The 16,266-nt window shown below is 42.9% G+C and overlaps 1 protein-coding gene across 1 annotated transcript in view; it reads right to left on the bottom strand.

The window, feature by feature from the left end:
- Positions 1 to 465: 465 nt before the first annotated feature.
- The window catches only part of T265_07976 (hypothetical protein), a gene marked incomplete at both ends in the record, with an annotated part of 31,175 nt that continues 15,374 nt past the window's right edge, over positions 466 to 16,266 (bottom strand). The window contains 5 exons of the mRNA XM_009173653.1: positions 466 to 1,056; positions 8,236 to 8,490; positions 13,892 to 14,095; positions 14,673 to 14,833; positions 15,795 to 16,061. Coding sequence (XP_009171917.1) covers positions 964 to 1,056; positions 8,236 to 8,490; positions 13,892 to 14,095; positions 14,673 to 14,833; positions 15,795 to 16,061 — 980 coding nt within the window. The remainder of the gene's footprint in view (positions 1,057 to 8,235; positions 8,491 to 13,891; positions 14,096 to 14,672; positions 14,834 to 15,794; positions 16,062 to 16,266) is intronic.

Below are 16,266 nucleotides of genomic sequence, written 5' to 3' on the forward strand. Positions count from 1 at the left end.
AGGAGAAGGGACACAATGCGTTCACATGGTCCCCCAAGCGACTAACCAGAAGTTTTTTCGACATCTTCCGATGCAAGCATTTTTTCGCGAATGTTATAAACGACATTTTGTTTGGACTTTGCCTACCAGCTCCCAAGTTTGACATTTTCACACGGGTTCACCATGATGTTTGACAGCAGCATATTGCTGTACATTATTGATACTTCACTACACTGGGAGATTGATATCATTGCTTTCAACGACAGTTTCTTTAATTTAGCCCGCTTTGGGATTTCGTTTGATCACCCCCCTCGACAAGTTCCTGGGATTTTTCCCATGATGTATTTGTGCTAGTTTTGCCCTGTTGGTGACAAAACGAAACGCATCGATTTCTCACTTTCATACGAATCTCATGCCTTCAGATGGATTGGTGTGAAATCTAGACGTTGGTGATGAGAAAGAACCGACATCGTGCACGCAGCAGTCATATTCCCGTTGATCTGTCTTGAAGAAATTTGGAACCTTTCTTTGTAAGTGCCGGGACTGATAGCTGCTTTTGAACGAAGGACATTGAGGACAAAATGGTTCCATATCTACCTGTGTACCATACTGATGATCAACTTCCACCTTGGTTCGTCTATACGGAAACTACAACCACTAGTGTAACTGACTGCCTTTTCTGTGCTTTTCTCTGAGGCTCTGAATTGAGCTCTCTATCGATCGTCCAGTCCCACTGAAAAATTATTCTTGATTATGGAATAAAGCAACTGTCCTCACAGTTGAGTTTTTGTTCAGATAACTCGTCATCCCAGCGTATGCCACAACAGCACACATTTTGCACATAGTTGAGTATAGCAGTCACGTTAATTGGAGAGTTTCATTCAGTTGAAAAAAGTGAATGAGTTCGCAAAAGCCTGATAGATTCGTGTCCAGCATAATTATGAAAAAAAGATGGATCAAACGAGGCAGTGAGTGAAACTATACTTAGTAGGCATGGCTTGGGACGAACAAGGTCTGATCACCAGCTGCGCCAGTTTGTCCCCCTTTGTACTTGCCCAGTGAAGCCAATCCGCATACCTAGATTTAGGGAGAGGGAGAGTAAGAGAGAGAGATGAAACAAAGTAGACAAAAAAAGACAAATAAGAAACACGGGTGTTGCCCACTTGAGAGAGCATACTAATGGACAGACTGAAATTTGCCCCTCCCTTAAAAGGAGCCACACAGTCGGTATGCTACAGAAACAGTGCGGGATTATTTCGTCGGGAATGAAAAACCTTACAATTTGCCACAAAATTTGTATATCTTCCGGCGTTTTCAAGGCTCAGGAAATGCTACATGCAACCAAAGAAATCTCAACGGTACAGTGCGCTTTAACCAAAGACCCGACTTATGATACGCGCAGTATCTCCTGACCTTTTAAATTCCGAACAAAGAGTGGTAGCTATCTACTAGCAACTAAGATAAAAACCATTGACATAATAGCGGTTGTGTTCGTTATGTTTTTCTGGGAACGTCTCAACTTTTTCGCGCTGGCGTGATAGGGATAGTTACGGAACGACACTGCATTCAAGCTTTGTTTGAAATTATTCAGTTGTGCGCCAGAAAGTGGGTGTGTACGCTGCATAGTCAATGTTTACGGCAACCTTGATAACACTATTCGGGGTTACAGGGCGACCCTCGTTAAGTCAACCACAAAAGACATATTTTCAAATTCAAACATAAAGTGAGTTTTTTAGTGGAAAAATTACACAGTTAGAAAATTCCAAGTGCGGAAGGATATATACCATAAACACCGTTCTGTTTTCTGCTCGAACCAGCTTTGAAACGGCTTGGGGCAAAATGTTATTGTCTACTCAGCAGATACTCGTGGGGCACACAAACTGACCCGGTTTACAAACAACTTTCAAGCGGATTTCGTTTACAGTTCCAATCTTTCATTTTCATGCTAATTATTTTCTTGGCCATTAGTAGCGCTCATCATCTTGGAGGACATAAGCTTAAGGCGGATACCCGATCCGAAGATCTTCGAGTTCCAGAACACGGTGATTCAGGCACAAGGTCTGTTGTGAGTTTTGATCGCTTTGAACTACTGATGTTCGTTTGAGTAACTTGAAAAATGACAAATAAAAGCCAGTCGGAACCGTTCACGACCCTCCCCTCACCGTCACCATCTACGTGTACACAAATTCATTGTGATGATCATGGGACTATCTGTAGATTCGTAAATTCCAACCGAGGTTTCATCTTTTGAGTGAAGCCAGCCGTTTTGGTCATAGCCTAAACTTCACAAGTTTTCTATCTATACTTCACGATAGATACCACAATCGGTTGATCCGCAGTGTGAGGAGCCGGTCAGCACCTGACGATGTAATAGGAAACTCAATATTGAAGAATAAATGGCCCTATATCCCCCTTCATACTGCTAATTAATCACATTGCTGGCCAGCTACCTGTGAAAAAACGACTTTGTCTTCGACTGCTAACCGGGAGATGGTGGGTTAAAATCTCTCGAGAGGCCGCTTATTAATGATGTAACAGCTCCAGAGCGGATGAAATATCGATTGCTATTATATCATTATCCCATTAGGTGACGTCCGATCAAGTCCACCTAGTAAAAAAAATCCAAAAAATTCCTTTTAACAGAGCCATCTTCTAAGAAAGTGACTGAAAATCGTTCAAAAAGGTGCATAGGAGTCAACAGATCTAAGGGAGCTTATAGATGTTCATGTGACATACTGTGGACGAAAATGCTTGCTACTGATTTCGTGTCTCTAGGAGCTCATCAGGTAGTGGTAGCTCAGATTTCCCACTTGAACACCAAATTGTACACTCGTTTGCAAGTTAAGCCGGTCAAGGGGGACTTAAGTGAATTCCAGTTTAATCTCTCATTTAAGACACCAGGCATATCGCGAAAAAGAGATCCAATAGGGTTTCCCTGGAGTTTCCCGTTAGCACCAATCTCATTTTCGGATGAAGGTGTATTAGCTACCATCGGACCATTTGGTGTTCCAGTGGGATGTGAATTCTCTGGAAACTCGTGGATCAGATCTTTCTGGTGAATCTAAAGATGGCCTACCGAACAGTTGTCCGCAACCCTATATGTGGTGCACTGTTATGTCGAGGAAGTATGCATCGATACCTCTAGTGACGTGCATTCCTCTAAAAACTCTTGAAGGGGAAAGACGTCGTAATTCAGTTGATTCCGCCACTATCGCACACTTACTTTGCAAGTGAATGCTCTTTTATACATTTTCCCTTGCCATCATGCGAACTTTGACAGACCGTCATCAGTTCCTCCCTTCCGGGATTCATCAGGCAGAAGCAGTCCCGAATTTCAGAGAACCTTATTCCGTATCTGCATGCCAAGCCGGACAAACGTCGAGTAGATTGATTTCATGATATACCCAACTTAGTTTCAGCTGAATCATTCGACTATGAGATAGTTCGACCCCATGTGCCCCTCAAGGACCTAATCGGTAGTGAAATAGTGATGGTTGTCGGCGGTTAGAGCGCGAACCTTCAAACTGCAAGGTTTCTGGTTCGAAATGAACTTCAGCATCTCGAATGCCGCCGTTTGGGCTTGGGCGACCTGGCACTAACTCGACCTTCATGCTTCTTTCGGGTGATATGGCAGTTAGGGATTGAAAGAGTACTACAGAATCTTTTGCGTCTGTTTATTTCTTAATGGTTCCAGGTATGAATACCTTTTTTGAAATTAAACATTCAGAGTGATGTGGATTCGTGAATAAATCCTGAGCTTTAAAAGTGTGGAACCAGTAACGAGCTATGGGATAAACTTATGAATGGTCACATCAGTGGAAAATATTCCGATATTCTGAATATCGGTCCAGGTGAGCGGCCACAGTGCCTTTGTGCAGCAAATTCGGTTGAAGAACGAAGAATTCCTCCAAAATCTATCTTAACTTCACATGATAAGCATAACCGTTTTCAAACTGGAGTTTACCTTTCTAACGGTAGCATTTTGTTAGCGTCTGTTGTTGTTCCCAGTAAATCAGATAAAGCGTTCTGCATTACTCATTTCATTCAGATGGGATTGATTGCTCCCCAAATGAATCCAAAAATGGTCCGTCGTTGCACTGGGCCATTCCAGTCAGCTGACTGCAGGCGGAGTTTCGGTAATTTCTGGGACCTCTAACCAACCAACGGCATTGAAATCATACCGTCAAGGGAACGTTGCTGGAGCTATAGACCCACTTTGCTTAATTATTTTAGGTTTACTCGTTCTGTAGATAAGATTTAGTCCCAATAGGAGGTAGAGTTTAGGGCATGTCACACCCATGTGTGTAGCAATTTAGATATTGGTACCATAAACGACGTATCTAGACACCCCCACACTATTGATCGAAAATGTTTCACTCGGCTGCTTCGTACCAGCTGTTGTACACACGTAAAAGAAGTTATTCGAAGTAGATACACGAGTACCAGAGGTCAAGTCCGCAAAAACGTCTCGGAGAACCTGCGAATTTCACCGCAGGGTTTGTCATGGAAAACCAATTAATCTAAGCTGGAAGGCATCAGTCACACAGTTCACATTTGTTGCAAAGTAACCGTGTGTGTGATTCACAGACGTACATTTTAAACCACAGGTGATCGGTTGATCATAGCCTAGTATGTTCAAGAATCCTCGCTTTCCAAAAGTAGTTCTTACGGTTCTGATACGTGATATCTGTAACTGGCGGCAGGATGTCTCAGTATGTTGAATATCATGTCAATGCGTCCATGTACTTCTCGACATTCGACGAGGGGCAAGTTGAGGCTCTCCATTTTTGAATGAACGTGAAGGAAACTGTGATCGCCATTTCATTTCGAATAGAGTTCAAGCATGTATGTAAGAGTGGTTCGTTTCTTACATCACTACCTTCGATGGAATCGATAGGCGTAGGACAAGTTGACTTTGACAGACTTTTGAAGAGGTGAGAATTATAGTGAATCTACGAACGAAGAACTTGCGGTACTAGATTCAGAGGATGCCCTTCTTTCCACTTTCATACGATTCACACTAACTGTTTCAAAAGAGAAAAACGTTTTATTCCACTAAGGGGAGTTCACGAGTCAAATGCTATCCAAGAAGTGAGATTCCCGTCTTGATTGAAAGAAATGTAATTGAGGTTCCGGATAGGTGTGGTACACACCAACATAGGGGAAAGAAGGNGATTCCCGTCTTGATTGAAAGAAATGTAATTGAGGTTCCGGATAGGTGTGGTACACACCAACATAGGGGAAAGAGTCGGGCAAATCTGGTTTTAACCGAAACTAAGAGGTCCTGAACACACAGTGACGCTCAAAAACGGAGATGGCGTTCACGTCGGGGTGAAATCAATCTGTGGTTGACAGTGGAATTCATTCTACTGCTCGAACTGTGTTCAGTGTAAACAATGGTTACAGGCGCCATTTTTATTGGAAAAACAAACAGTACTTTAGCCCAACCACTTGGTAGATTTGGTTACGTCTATCCGAGTTTGGAATGTCCATTGTTGTCTGGTAGGAATTAGGCAGACCTGTGGTAATTATTCTGACACTGCTACATCTGCACACTTTTTTGGAGCCATGTCTCTAACGATGTAAGGATGAAGTACAATGTGACAAAGACTCCTGCCACAGCCTGGACAGTGATAACCCTACAGTGGTACTGCTTTCTCTCTCTTTGACGTGTAGATCGTTGGAACCAATATTATGATATCCCGTTGTATAGGAATCGAGCAAATGCGGTGGACAAAATTCATTGCATTCTCGGTAAATTCCATTGCAAACTGTATAATTTTGTTACAACGTATTCATAACGCAAGCATTCCATGCCTCACGCTCACAGTAATCTCACAAAAAAGGCTATTTTGAGCATCGTACGGAATACGGATGAGGCAGCTCACGGGATATCAACAGTCTACCTTCTGTCGTTCGTCTTGAACATAAAATACTCAACATTTGTAAGATAGGTGTATAAGGATAAACAGCAACTGAGAATAAACGTTAACAGTACAGCTTCCTCCGATTGGGCTAGATGCCCCAATGTCACCTCATCACGCTTGGTCCACCGCAAAGCCACAAACGGTGGACAGTTTATTCAGTTCGGAAACTTTGAACTCATGAACGTGGTTCAGTGTGAGCACTTTCATGGATCCAAAAATATATACAAGGCTAATTAGTCAGCAAAGGAGGACTTCGTGATATAGGCAGTCACGCACACAGACGGTTATCCTAAATGGTTTATCACTGTATTTATCAATGCACTCAAAGGTCACCAAATGAGGAATAGTTTCCGAAAGTAGGAGTCACACCTATCCGGCTTCATAGCTAAGGCTTATCTCAACTATCAGAGAGTGTTTTCAGTCTAGTCATCGCCGTGCGTTTGGTCTTTTTACCAGTACATCCGCATTTATGGTGACATGTACACTGACAGAGAAGAGCGCCGTCCTTCACAATCAATAGATGAAAATATTCCATACTAACTCTTACATGCGAGTTAGCGACAACTGCACACGTAATACAAATGACCACAAGAGCTCCGGTATCATCGATAGCATCATGGCAAGCAATGAAAGCAGCCAAGCTCTCTGACCCGGGCAACTCATTTACGTTTATGTCACGTAATCCAACCTCAAGACTGCCAGCGTCCGTGAGTGAAACATGACGGCATACAGATGGTCGATTAGGAACCCTGTCGTCAGGGCGCTTTCAACCTTACGGACCTCGTCCGCTGCCGCTCCATCTACGGGAGGAGGCCCAAAAACAAATTCCAGAGATGCTTAAAAATGGCATAATCGAAAATGCTAATGTTGCGTGCAACTCCGCAGCGAAGGCCTTCTTCCTTTTATTTCATTTCATTTTGCACCAACGGCTTAAACCTGCCCCAACGTCACGCGCCCGTTGAACGATGTCGTTCACTTTTGTTGTTTGCTGTCACACACCCATCAGATGAATGTCGAATGTTTTGTATGCATGACTAATTAACTGCAATTAACTGGGATATCTTCTCTTGTTTTCTCCATTTTCGAAGCAAATACATTAAGGTTATACCATAAGGGATTCAGTTCACTGTAAATCAACCGCCTTATCTACTCAATCCACAATTCACCCAGCTGCACATTTCTGTGTCGTTTGTGAGATTAATCTGTTAGTATCGGATATCAAACAGATGAGAGTTGAAAAGCTTGGAAAGTAGCAGAAAAAGTCATACTTAATGCTAATGCACCCTTATCTTTAGTCATGATCGCCGGCGATACTCTTAGCCATGTCAGTGTCTGCCTCACTGGCGCAATTTAATGACGTTCATCTGGTTTGCGACAGCCAGGGTTTTATGTAACAGATATTTGGATTTCCACGCCAGCTATGAACTTCTTAACAAAACGTAGCGGAGAGTCACATGCGAGCTTCTCATGGTCATACCCACGTAACTCTGCCAGTTGGGTTTCTCTGATGGGCTCTGAATTATACTTCAGAAGTCACATCACTTGGAGACAGAAAAAGACGTGAAATCTACCTTTTTCAATAGCCATCGTTTCAAGTTCCTCGTCCAAAATTATAAAGATTATTTCCTTTCAATTAAGTGCATGTTTATGGTCTTGAGTTGTAAATAAATAAATAAATAAATAATGATGGTAACAGTAATAATAATATCAAACTAATTTTCTACTTATGAGTAGTCCCTGCTTAACCTGAAATGTTTTATTTCTATGAAGAAGGCTCAGCTAAAGACGTGCGAAACCCACGAGGCTACAGATTAATGAACTAACTAAACAAAATCTGGTCAAAGCACTTTTTACCCTATTGCTTTTAATAAACATTGATTATTGTTCAAAAACACGCAAAGTCTTTTAAGGTCGAATTCTGAACCAGCCTATGGAAGCTTTGAAATTCTTTTAAGTTTCAAACCCAAGGAGGTGGTGAAAAGTCTATTTTATTCGAGTTCACTGGAAATTCATGTGGTGAAGCTTGGACCAGTGAAGAACATGATACTCAAGATAACAAATTGAATCACCTAGTCCATTTATTAGCTTTGACACGGGGGTTAGATACCTATTTAGATCTACCAATAAAACAACAAGTGTTATTCACACTTATGGCTGGAATCTTTCTAGCCGTTGTCTTCCCTGAACTATACTATTTACATACACTGCAGTTGATCACGGGTATTGTCAGATCATAGTCACAACCCAGAAACCAAATAAAGGCTTTCGCCTTACGCAATAGGTCTTGCAGTGTGAGTTGACTTGATTATGGACACTGAGAAGCACTAACCTTTGCTCGCTTCAGCAACTCTTCTTGTCCCTTGTGCACATTCTCCGGTTTGCCTTGCCACGCGGCCAGAACTGAAGCTTGCAATGCGCGGCCGTAGCTGAAGGTCAGTCTCCACGGCTTGTGGCCTTCGACGCAGTTAATTGCGCTCAAATTTATTGCGGCCTCTTCTTCAGACTGTCCGCCCGACAGAAATGTAATACCTGGCACAGAAACCGGCACAGTTCGTTGGAGGGCCGTTACTGTAGCTAGCCCAATCTGTGGGGGGGAAGAATATATCATAACCGAAGGAACACTAAAAATGGACCAACATATAAACCTGGATAAAGGGCGTCTTTCATCGCCGACAGGCCGACTGATGTATGGTAGCCGAATGACCATCATAAGCTTTTGCTGTGCGACTGTATATGAAGTTGAGCTTGTGTAAGGCAGTCAGACATATCTTCGCTGGGTCCCGGTTCCCAGAGAGGTCGGGGCACTGTAACCCATAGTCTCTGGAATAGATAGAAGGAATTTTTCACGCTTGCCTAAGGTTCTCCTCATATGGCACAAAATCACCGCACCATGCAGCATCTAGGCCATCAAGGAATGGTACATGGTGTCTACAGATATTTCATCAACTTAGGTCCAGTCCAGTAACTTAACGTGTATCACTTCTGTTCGGTATGCCTATGGCGGCAAAGATGAACTCATCAACTGGAAGCCGAAATGCTCAATTCCTCTAACCAGATTTTGAACTCCATTTCCTTTTTTAGTAGAAGAAGGAGTTGTTCGTTCTTACGCCATTCACTTATCAGAAAGACTTTGGATTGTGCCTCCATGGAGAGTCTGATCAACACTTGGGTTTGACAACGCTGATTCCCTATTTAACCGTATTGATGGGGAGGTAACGTGACATTTTTTTTCCATAAAATGAGCTTGGGAATACTGCACTTCCTCGATCCTCAGTTACTCAGCCTAGTGGCTGAGTGTTGTGGAAAACTAATAAGGTGTTGCGCAATATTTCGAATCAGTTTGCTTCAAGTCCGATGACGGCTGCTACTTCACATTGCCTGCAGACAAACTGGATGCATTCGGACTAACTCAGCCCCCCTCGAAGTGTGCTCCTCCCAAGCCTAGTGGCCGTTAACATTAGCCGCAGAACGAAACTATCCTTCGCTTATGTTCAGTGGAGTAGTCGTGACATACCTCAATAAAAAAACTTATTTTTTCTTAGCGAATATACACTCATTTGCAGACTAATTTGGTTTTTCGAGAGACTCGCCTGGAACCCAGGTGAATCTCTCGGTTTCGACATTTGCAGGCAACTGAATGTGCTGTCCCACTCGTGATACTATATATTTTGTAATGCACTACTCATAATGCACTACTGAAAACTCCTCGACAGGAGTGTGGTTTACTGAGATACATATTGGTACAACAAATTAAGATAGTCTGTCTCATCTATTTGCGCTGTTTTTAATGTATAAGGAAACCTGTGCAACGCCGATAACTGGAATCCAGTCAAGTAAAGCGCTCTTATCCCCGGATGTAAATTTCACGCCATAAATACCGGGAGCCATTATATGAAAAATTCCCGGAAAGCCGAAGAGTGAGCGCTTCCTAAGAGACTTGAGGTTTATGACGAAAGTGTGACCTCCTGTGCTTATTTTGGAGACACAATATACATCGACACGGCAAGGGCTGCTTGTTAATAGCGGTGTTGTTTTCACTTTCTGTCTTAGAGTGTCTGAAAGAGTGGCACCTAGAGTGATCGAGCTAGCAACAAGTCCCTTTCCCATCCACTTTTGTTCTTTTCTTCACAACGAGGTCCCCAACCAAATTATGTTTGTACGACATCCAAGTATTGGTGTTTAACACGTAGGTTGTGCTGTAAATGATGATGATGACGGAAAGAGATTCCTAATCCCTAGTCTAACAAAGTGCGTGGATATTAGATGCTATAACATAGATCAGATCTTTTGATTTTATTGAGGAATCACTAGGGACGGTAAATAGTGGTTAGAGGGCTGGTAGATGGAGTGACCACAATGATAGGGATGGATCGAGAATGTGACCAGTGACCGAAGTGTTTCAGTAGAGAATGATTCTCTGTGATTTCCAGGCCGATGAAGAGCTGTTTGAGGTACCACATCCTGAGCCCTCGGCTTAAAAATCCAAACTACACGGCATCAAGTAGTTGGGCTTACTTGAAAGAGCCTACCTGGCCCGGGTGAAGTCATGGTTTGGTTCATTCGGCTGTACTAGACTGATCAAAACAGTAGTATCAAGCAGCAAGTCACAGGCTGCTCATCCCGGCTGTTGTACGCTCATCAGCCAGGCGTACAACCACAAGTCTAACTTATTTGAAAACAAATAAACCTACTGATCACTTGTGCATTAGGAACAAATTTGGATTAATCAGTCCATCTCATTCAGGTAATTCTACAGGTGTGGAGATTACCAATCGAGCGCAACGAACTGTCTAACTTTAGCAAGTCTCTGTTTGAGGAACCAAAGTTCACAAACCTGAAACAACAGCCAGATATTTGCCAGACACGCTGGTACAAGTCTGGCAAAATTATCTTGTAACATGGCACAGTTTACCACGTTAAAATAGATTCCCCGACATCTTACCGCTTATTGATTATATTTTCGAAAAGGCTGTTGAAAACCTCTTGTTTCCGGTTCTGTTATCTGACTGAGCCGTGTTTCTATTTACGGTTGAAGAAAGGCTTCAAACGGTTTGAAAACAGCGCCCTATGCTGCATCGTTACTAGATAGAGGGACCCTTTTTTGACAATCATATCCGGCCACTGGACTATTAACAATGAGTGCTTTAGGCATGCGGTAGTTTATGTTTGATGTATCGAAGTTCACCATTAATGATAAACACTGCTGGTTCGGCTCCACTACCCATTAGCGACATTCATGTCAACCAAAAGGGAGGCTCATTCAAGTTCTTCGAAATGATTGATAATAAATTTTGAAGTTCACTCTTCGTCTGGACTTGAGATGAGCAAAATGAGATGATCAAACTTATCTCTTAAGCTGTACGGATAAGGTTCTATTACAAGTTGGACATTTTAATAACACTGGGCGTTTTTCGCACAACAGAACCCTCAAAGACGAGTGAATCTCTCAGAGTGTCAGCTAAGCGAATTTCTTGTCAGTTTACAATGAGAAATCCTAAACTTAGTAAAGTCGCTACTCAGACTAGAAACTCAAATATAAGGCGATAAGTTTAAACATGTCCACAATCAAATGTGCGCACATCGACGATATGGGTTTGAGATTGAAAGGGCGATCCGTTGTTACAAAGTGATTGACTGTAGTTTCCTGTCCCTCTCCGTCCACCGGTTTGCTTTGTTTGTACAGTTACATCAATTCGACACCTGCATAGCGACGTGTACTAAAGCTGAATTGCACCTTCCTTAAACCAAAAGATAGGAAAGCAAGTTCGGAAGAAGTTATAGCTGAATTGCACCTTCCTTAAACCAAAAGGTAGGAAAGCAAGTTCGGAAGAAGTTAATCTGCATCGCTTTTGGAGTGCATTTTGGAATGGAGTCTGCAGCAACAAGAAATGCAGTCCTTTTGAGAAAGAGCACAGTTGTGAGTGTGTGTAAGTTTGCGGGGTTTCTGTGTTGTGCCAACAAAGAGCATAATCGTAAAGTGGCGAAACATACTTTGCAAGTAGACTTTGAACATGTCTGAACGTTTGTGGGGCTACTGAAACGTTCAGGCAGGAAAACAAACAAAGCGCTTGTCTTGTGCAAGGATAAACGTATTTCGGTGCAGGTTACTGAAGACGAATCTCCCTCTTGGAATCATTCGCTATCTCGCGGACAATGCACTGGAACGGATGCTCACGGATAAAGAGCTCAATTATCTTCTGTCAACGACGGATTTCCCGCAGGGCAACGGTACCGGGCCTGTACCGTGAGGTCTCTTGACACCACCAGTCGCCTGCGCGCTCTGACGAGCACACTTCGTGGTGAGCTGCTTCCTTGAGAACTTGTCACCAGTCGGCTTGCGTGCCGTCAGCTTAGTGATACAACTATTTGTAAAATGAGTGAAGACTCCTGGAAAGATCACTACCAGTTCCACTCAATCTGAAACTCATCTTAGACTGGGCCTGTCTGAGGAATCTCAACAACGTCTAATCGTCCAGAGTCCTCGTAACAAAAGAATTAAGTCAATATCTCAAACATCATTTCGTATAAATCTGAGGCATCAAATTCACTTGAAGAATATCACAAAAATATATTGATATGAGTCTTCATCACAACGAAGATAACATACAAATGAACGTTTTGCTGCAGAAAACTCAGGCACTTCTAAAAAATTCTCTGCGTTCGTGACCTCAAAATTTAGCTTCATGTTTAATCTAGGCTAGCTAATCTGGTTAACTTATTCACATTTACTGAATAGGTTAAACAGATCGCTATTCATCTGAGGTTATCTTGAACGCCCGTTAAAACGGTCTAATCAGTGGGGTAGTTGCTCAACGTAACATTGTGAGCAAATCTAGTCTCAAGCAAATTTTTTGAGGGAGCGCTTACGGTACTGACATTCAACAAGACCACTCTATAGCTGATCGACAAATCCTGCGTCTTCAGTGTGAATCTTCAAATGTACAGAATAAACTGAGTATAGTAGAGACAAGTGGGTACAGTCTTTTTTTTATTTCAGGGGACTACCGTGCACGGATAGATCTCCACTATATGGAGACTGCTGCGAAGGCCCAATCAGAAATGATGGAGACCAAGTGAAGTGAGATCTTCAGTAGAATGACTCACATGGGTCTACTGTGACGCCAGGTGTAAGGATGCTGAACAACTGACAGTAGGGCAATGACATAGAATTCCAAGACTCGTCAGGGAAGCAGACTGAACACGTGTGAAGAATAAGCGCTCATTCGCCAAGTAAGTTGGTACCAACCTGTGACTCTACCGATACATCATTCAAATGAATATGCTGCACAAATTTCGTCCTCGTATTTGAGTTGTAACGATATCCAATCTGTCAAATCAGCATATCAAAAGCGTCTCACATTCCATTACAGTCTTCACTCGGTCTAACGGGAACTCTGCTGTCTTCGCTGTCTACGCCTTTAATAAAGAAGTACGTATGACACAACTGAGGGTACTCGGGAGTAAAAGCCCAATAAGACGCTCTCTAAATTAGTCTCCAGAGCACACATTTTGATGACATGATCAACTTCAAAACTGATGACCGCAGACGAGCTGAGCGTGACCCTGACAGGTGTGATGGGACAACCATAGATTATTGGTTGTCGGAAGACACTTTGCCGGTGTAACTAGCCTTTGGTGCGAAAGTGGTTCTGTCTTCCAGCCAAAGGTCAGGTCGCTTTGATCACTTTACTAAACCAATTTGGTGGTTTCAATGTCCACCATTTGTGTTTAACATGCATCAATGTTAGCCATCAGCCAAGGAGTTCTGTTGACCATGAGGATATCAGGTCTCTCTCCTGTTATCAGCTGAGACGAATTACTCGTAGTAAGCAAACGAAATCCAGTCAACACCACTGTAAAATGGACAGTTACTCAGTTCAAAAGAACATATTTTATGCCTAATAAAACCCGTCTGTTTGCCAGAACGAATGGAGGATAAACCAGGAGTCTCACATGGGTGCCTCCTCTAAAGCGCAGATACTCACCTCCTCCGGAGTGTAGCGTTGTGTGCAACTTTGTCCAGCAGTGACCATATTCGGTTTGAGCAGCGTTCCCTCCAAATACACGTGATGGTCCATCAACGCCTTATACGTGAAAGACAAAACATGTTCTGTCACTTTTTGCGCAGTAGCCAAGTCATGATCACCATCCGGAAGAACTTCGGGTTCAACAATAGGAACCAAGCCATTCTGGCAAGTATAGACACAAAATGAGAAACGAAGTGTATAGGATCAATAAAATAATCAATAAAATGAAACCAGGTATTGCTGATAAGTAAATGTCCGTTACGGAGTCAGTGGAATTATTCTGAACCAACTTAGACATTTTTCATGTTCACTTCTGTACAAACCTGGTTGTTTGTGTAGCTGTATGTCATGTTTCAAAAGTCTAAAACACTTTGAACTGCGAGAGAACGATGGATAGCCTTCGTTCATGTTCACAAACAACAGGTGGTACAACCAGCAAAGCAATCACACACAAGGCTCAGGATGTGACAGGTACCAACTGGCAAAAAATATGACAAACGCCATTTAACTGCTTTTGGGTATTGTGCACCACTTGGTGCCTGAAGTGTAGATTATTTACAGTCCAATCACTGGCAAGAATAGGAGTTTCCTTATGTTTAGAGGCCACCCAGAGGGTTCCACGTTTACTCAGCTGGCCTGTCCTTCCCAAGAGGTATGCCTAAAAAATCAAACGCAGGACACTGATATCAACACTGTTTGTATTACTTATCGGAGCTGTTGCGTTCCCGTACGCACTAACCTGTTGGCAAATGGATGCGTAACGAGCCAGAACATTGGCGTTTTCCATCATGGCCAGGTATGAAGGTGTGTGCGATGTGATCTTTAGCACACAACGCCATTTGGCAAACTCTGCTCCATCCTTTCGGTACTGTGCGCATCGCTCAGCTAACCCATCCAAGCCTAGAAAAGGAAATATCGGAAAATCAATTCCAGAATGAGGACAGTAAGTAGACGTATTCATCTGAATAAACTTTTGAAACAGCTCCACTCCGCCTACTACTGATTTCCGCTTTTCAGCCAACACATAACTCGGTGAAACGCATGACACTTTTACCTCTCTCCGGTATTGGTGAATGGACGCGCCTGTCAGTCTAAGATTTATCAGAGCAATGAAAACTCCATGAAGTGAAATTTTTGAACGCAAGCTAAACTATAATGGGTTCGGTTCAATTTGAATGCGGAGTTTCACAGCTCGATGAGAAATGCAACATTGAACACATCTTCAGCACGGCCAAGTTTCCTGCTTGGGAGAAAACAGAAAAGCCATAGAACCAGTGGGAAGCATATTAGCTCATAGTACATTTGAAGGCCCTGGTTGACGGGTGCAGATTCATCTAAGGAATAGTAAAAGCAAGATATTCACCATCAAGACCAACTCGATTCACCAGTTGCCTGCAAACTGGTATTCATGCAAAACACGAGAGTGATGGGAACTCGCTAAATCTGTCCGCCTTATGGATCTCAAGAAGGGAAGAACCAAGAGTGTGTTATGTCAAGAGGATGTACGTGTTTCTTGTTCCAGAGGAGCAAGAGCGATGTTTACGAACGTACATAGGACAGCGGTACCACTCAGCAGCAAACTGCTTTTTTTGAGCGCGACACTTCAAAAGACAGATAATTTTGCCCGCAGTCCACTCAGCGGCAACTGCTTTTTTTGAGCGCGACACTTCAGATAATTTTGCCCACAGTCGAATTACATATTCTGTACGCCGTGCAGCACAGGTTGTGGAGTGACCTAGATACATTCACCTCATCGCGAAGATGGAACATGCGGGACACGTTGTGGAGTGACCTAGATGATTTCACCTCATCATGAAGATGGAATATGCGGGTAGAAACGGTATGGTGAAAACGGATTTACCTTGAGTTGTACATTCATTCAGCGTTCCAGCCAATGGGACAACGCCCTTGTCCAACTTGATACCCGGCAGAATGCCTTTGCGCTTCAAGTGATCTACCAGACGCACGCCATCATCAGCAACCTGGTAGAATGTCTCGTGGAAGAGGATCACGCCGGAAATGTTGTTTGCCAAGCACGGATCGGTTGTAAATAACAGTTGACGATAATGCCTTCGATTTTCCTCATGGTTCTCCACCCCGATCTTTTTGAAACGATTACCGATAGTTCCTATATAGAACATAAAATGAGAGCACGATGTGTTGATTGGGCAAATCATGGGAGTGAGCGATAGATCTTCATTGAAAAAAAACTGAAAAACTTATCAGGATGGCAAACGCATTATTTTATGGGGATATTTTCCTTATGTTGGTCAGTAAATTCTCATGCTGATTGATTGGGTGCCTAGTAGTTGAAATTTCGCCATATCCTTGTC

This window comes from Opisthorchis viverrini (genome assembly GCF_000715545.1).
Source record: "Opisthorchis viverrini unplaced genomic scaffold opera_v5_192, whole genome shotgun sequence".
In the NCBI taxonomy this organism is placed as follows: Eukaryota; Metazoa; Platyhelminthes; class Trematoda; order Opisthorchiida; family Opisthorchiidae; genus Opisthorchis; species Opisthorchis viverrini.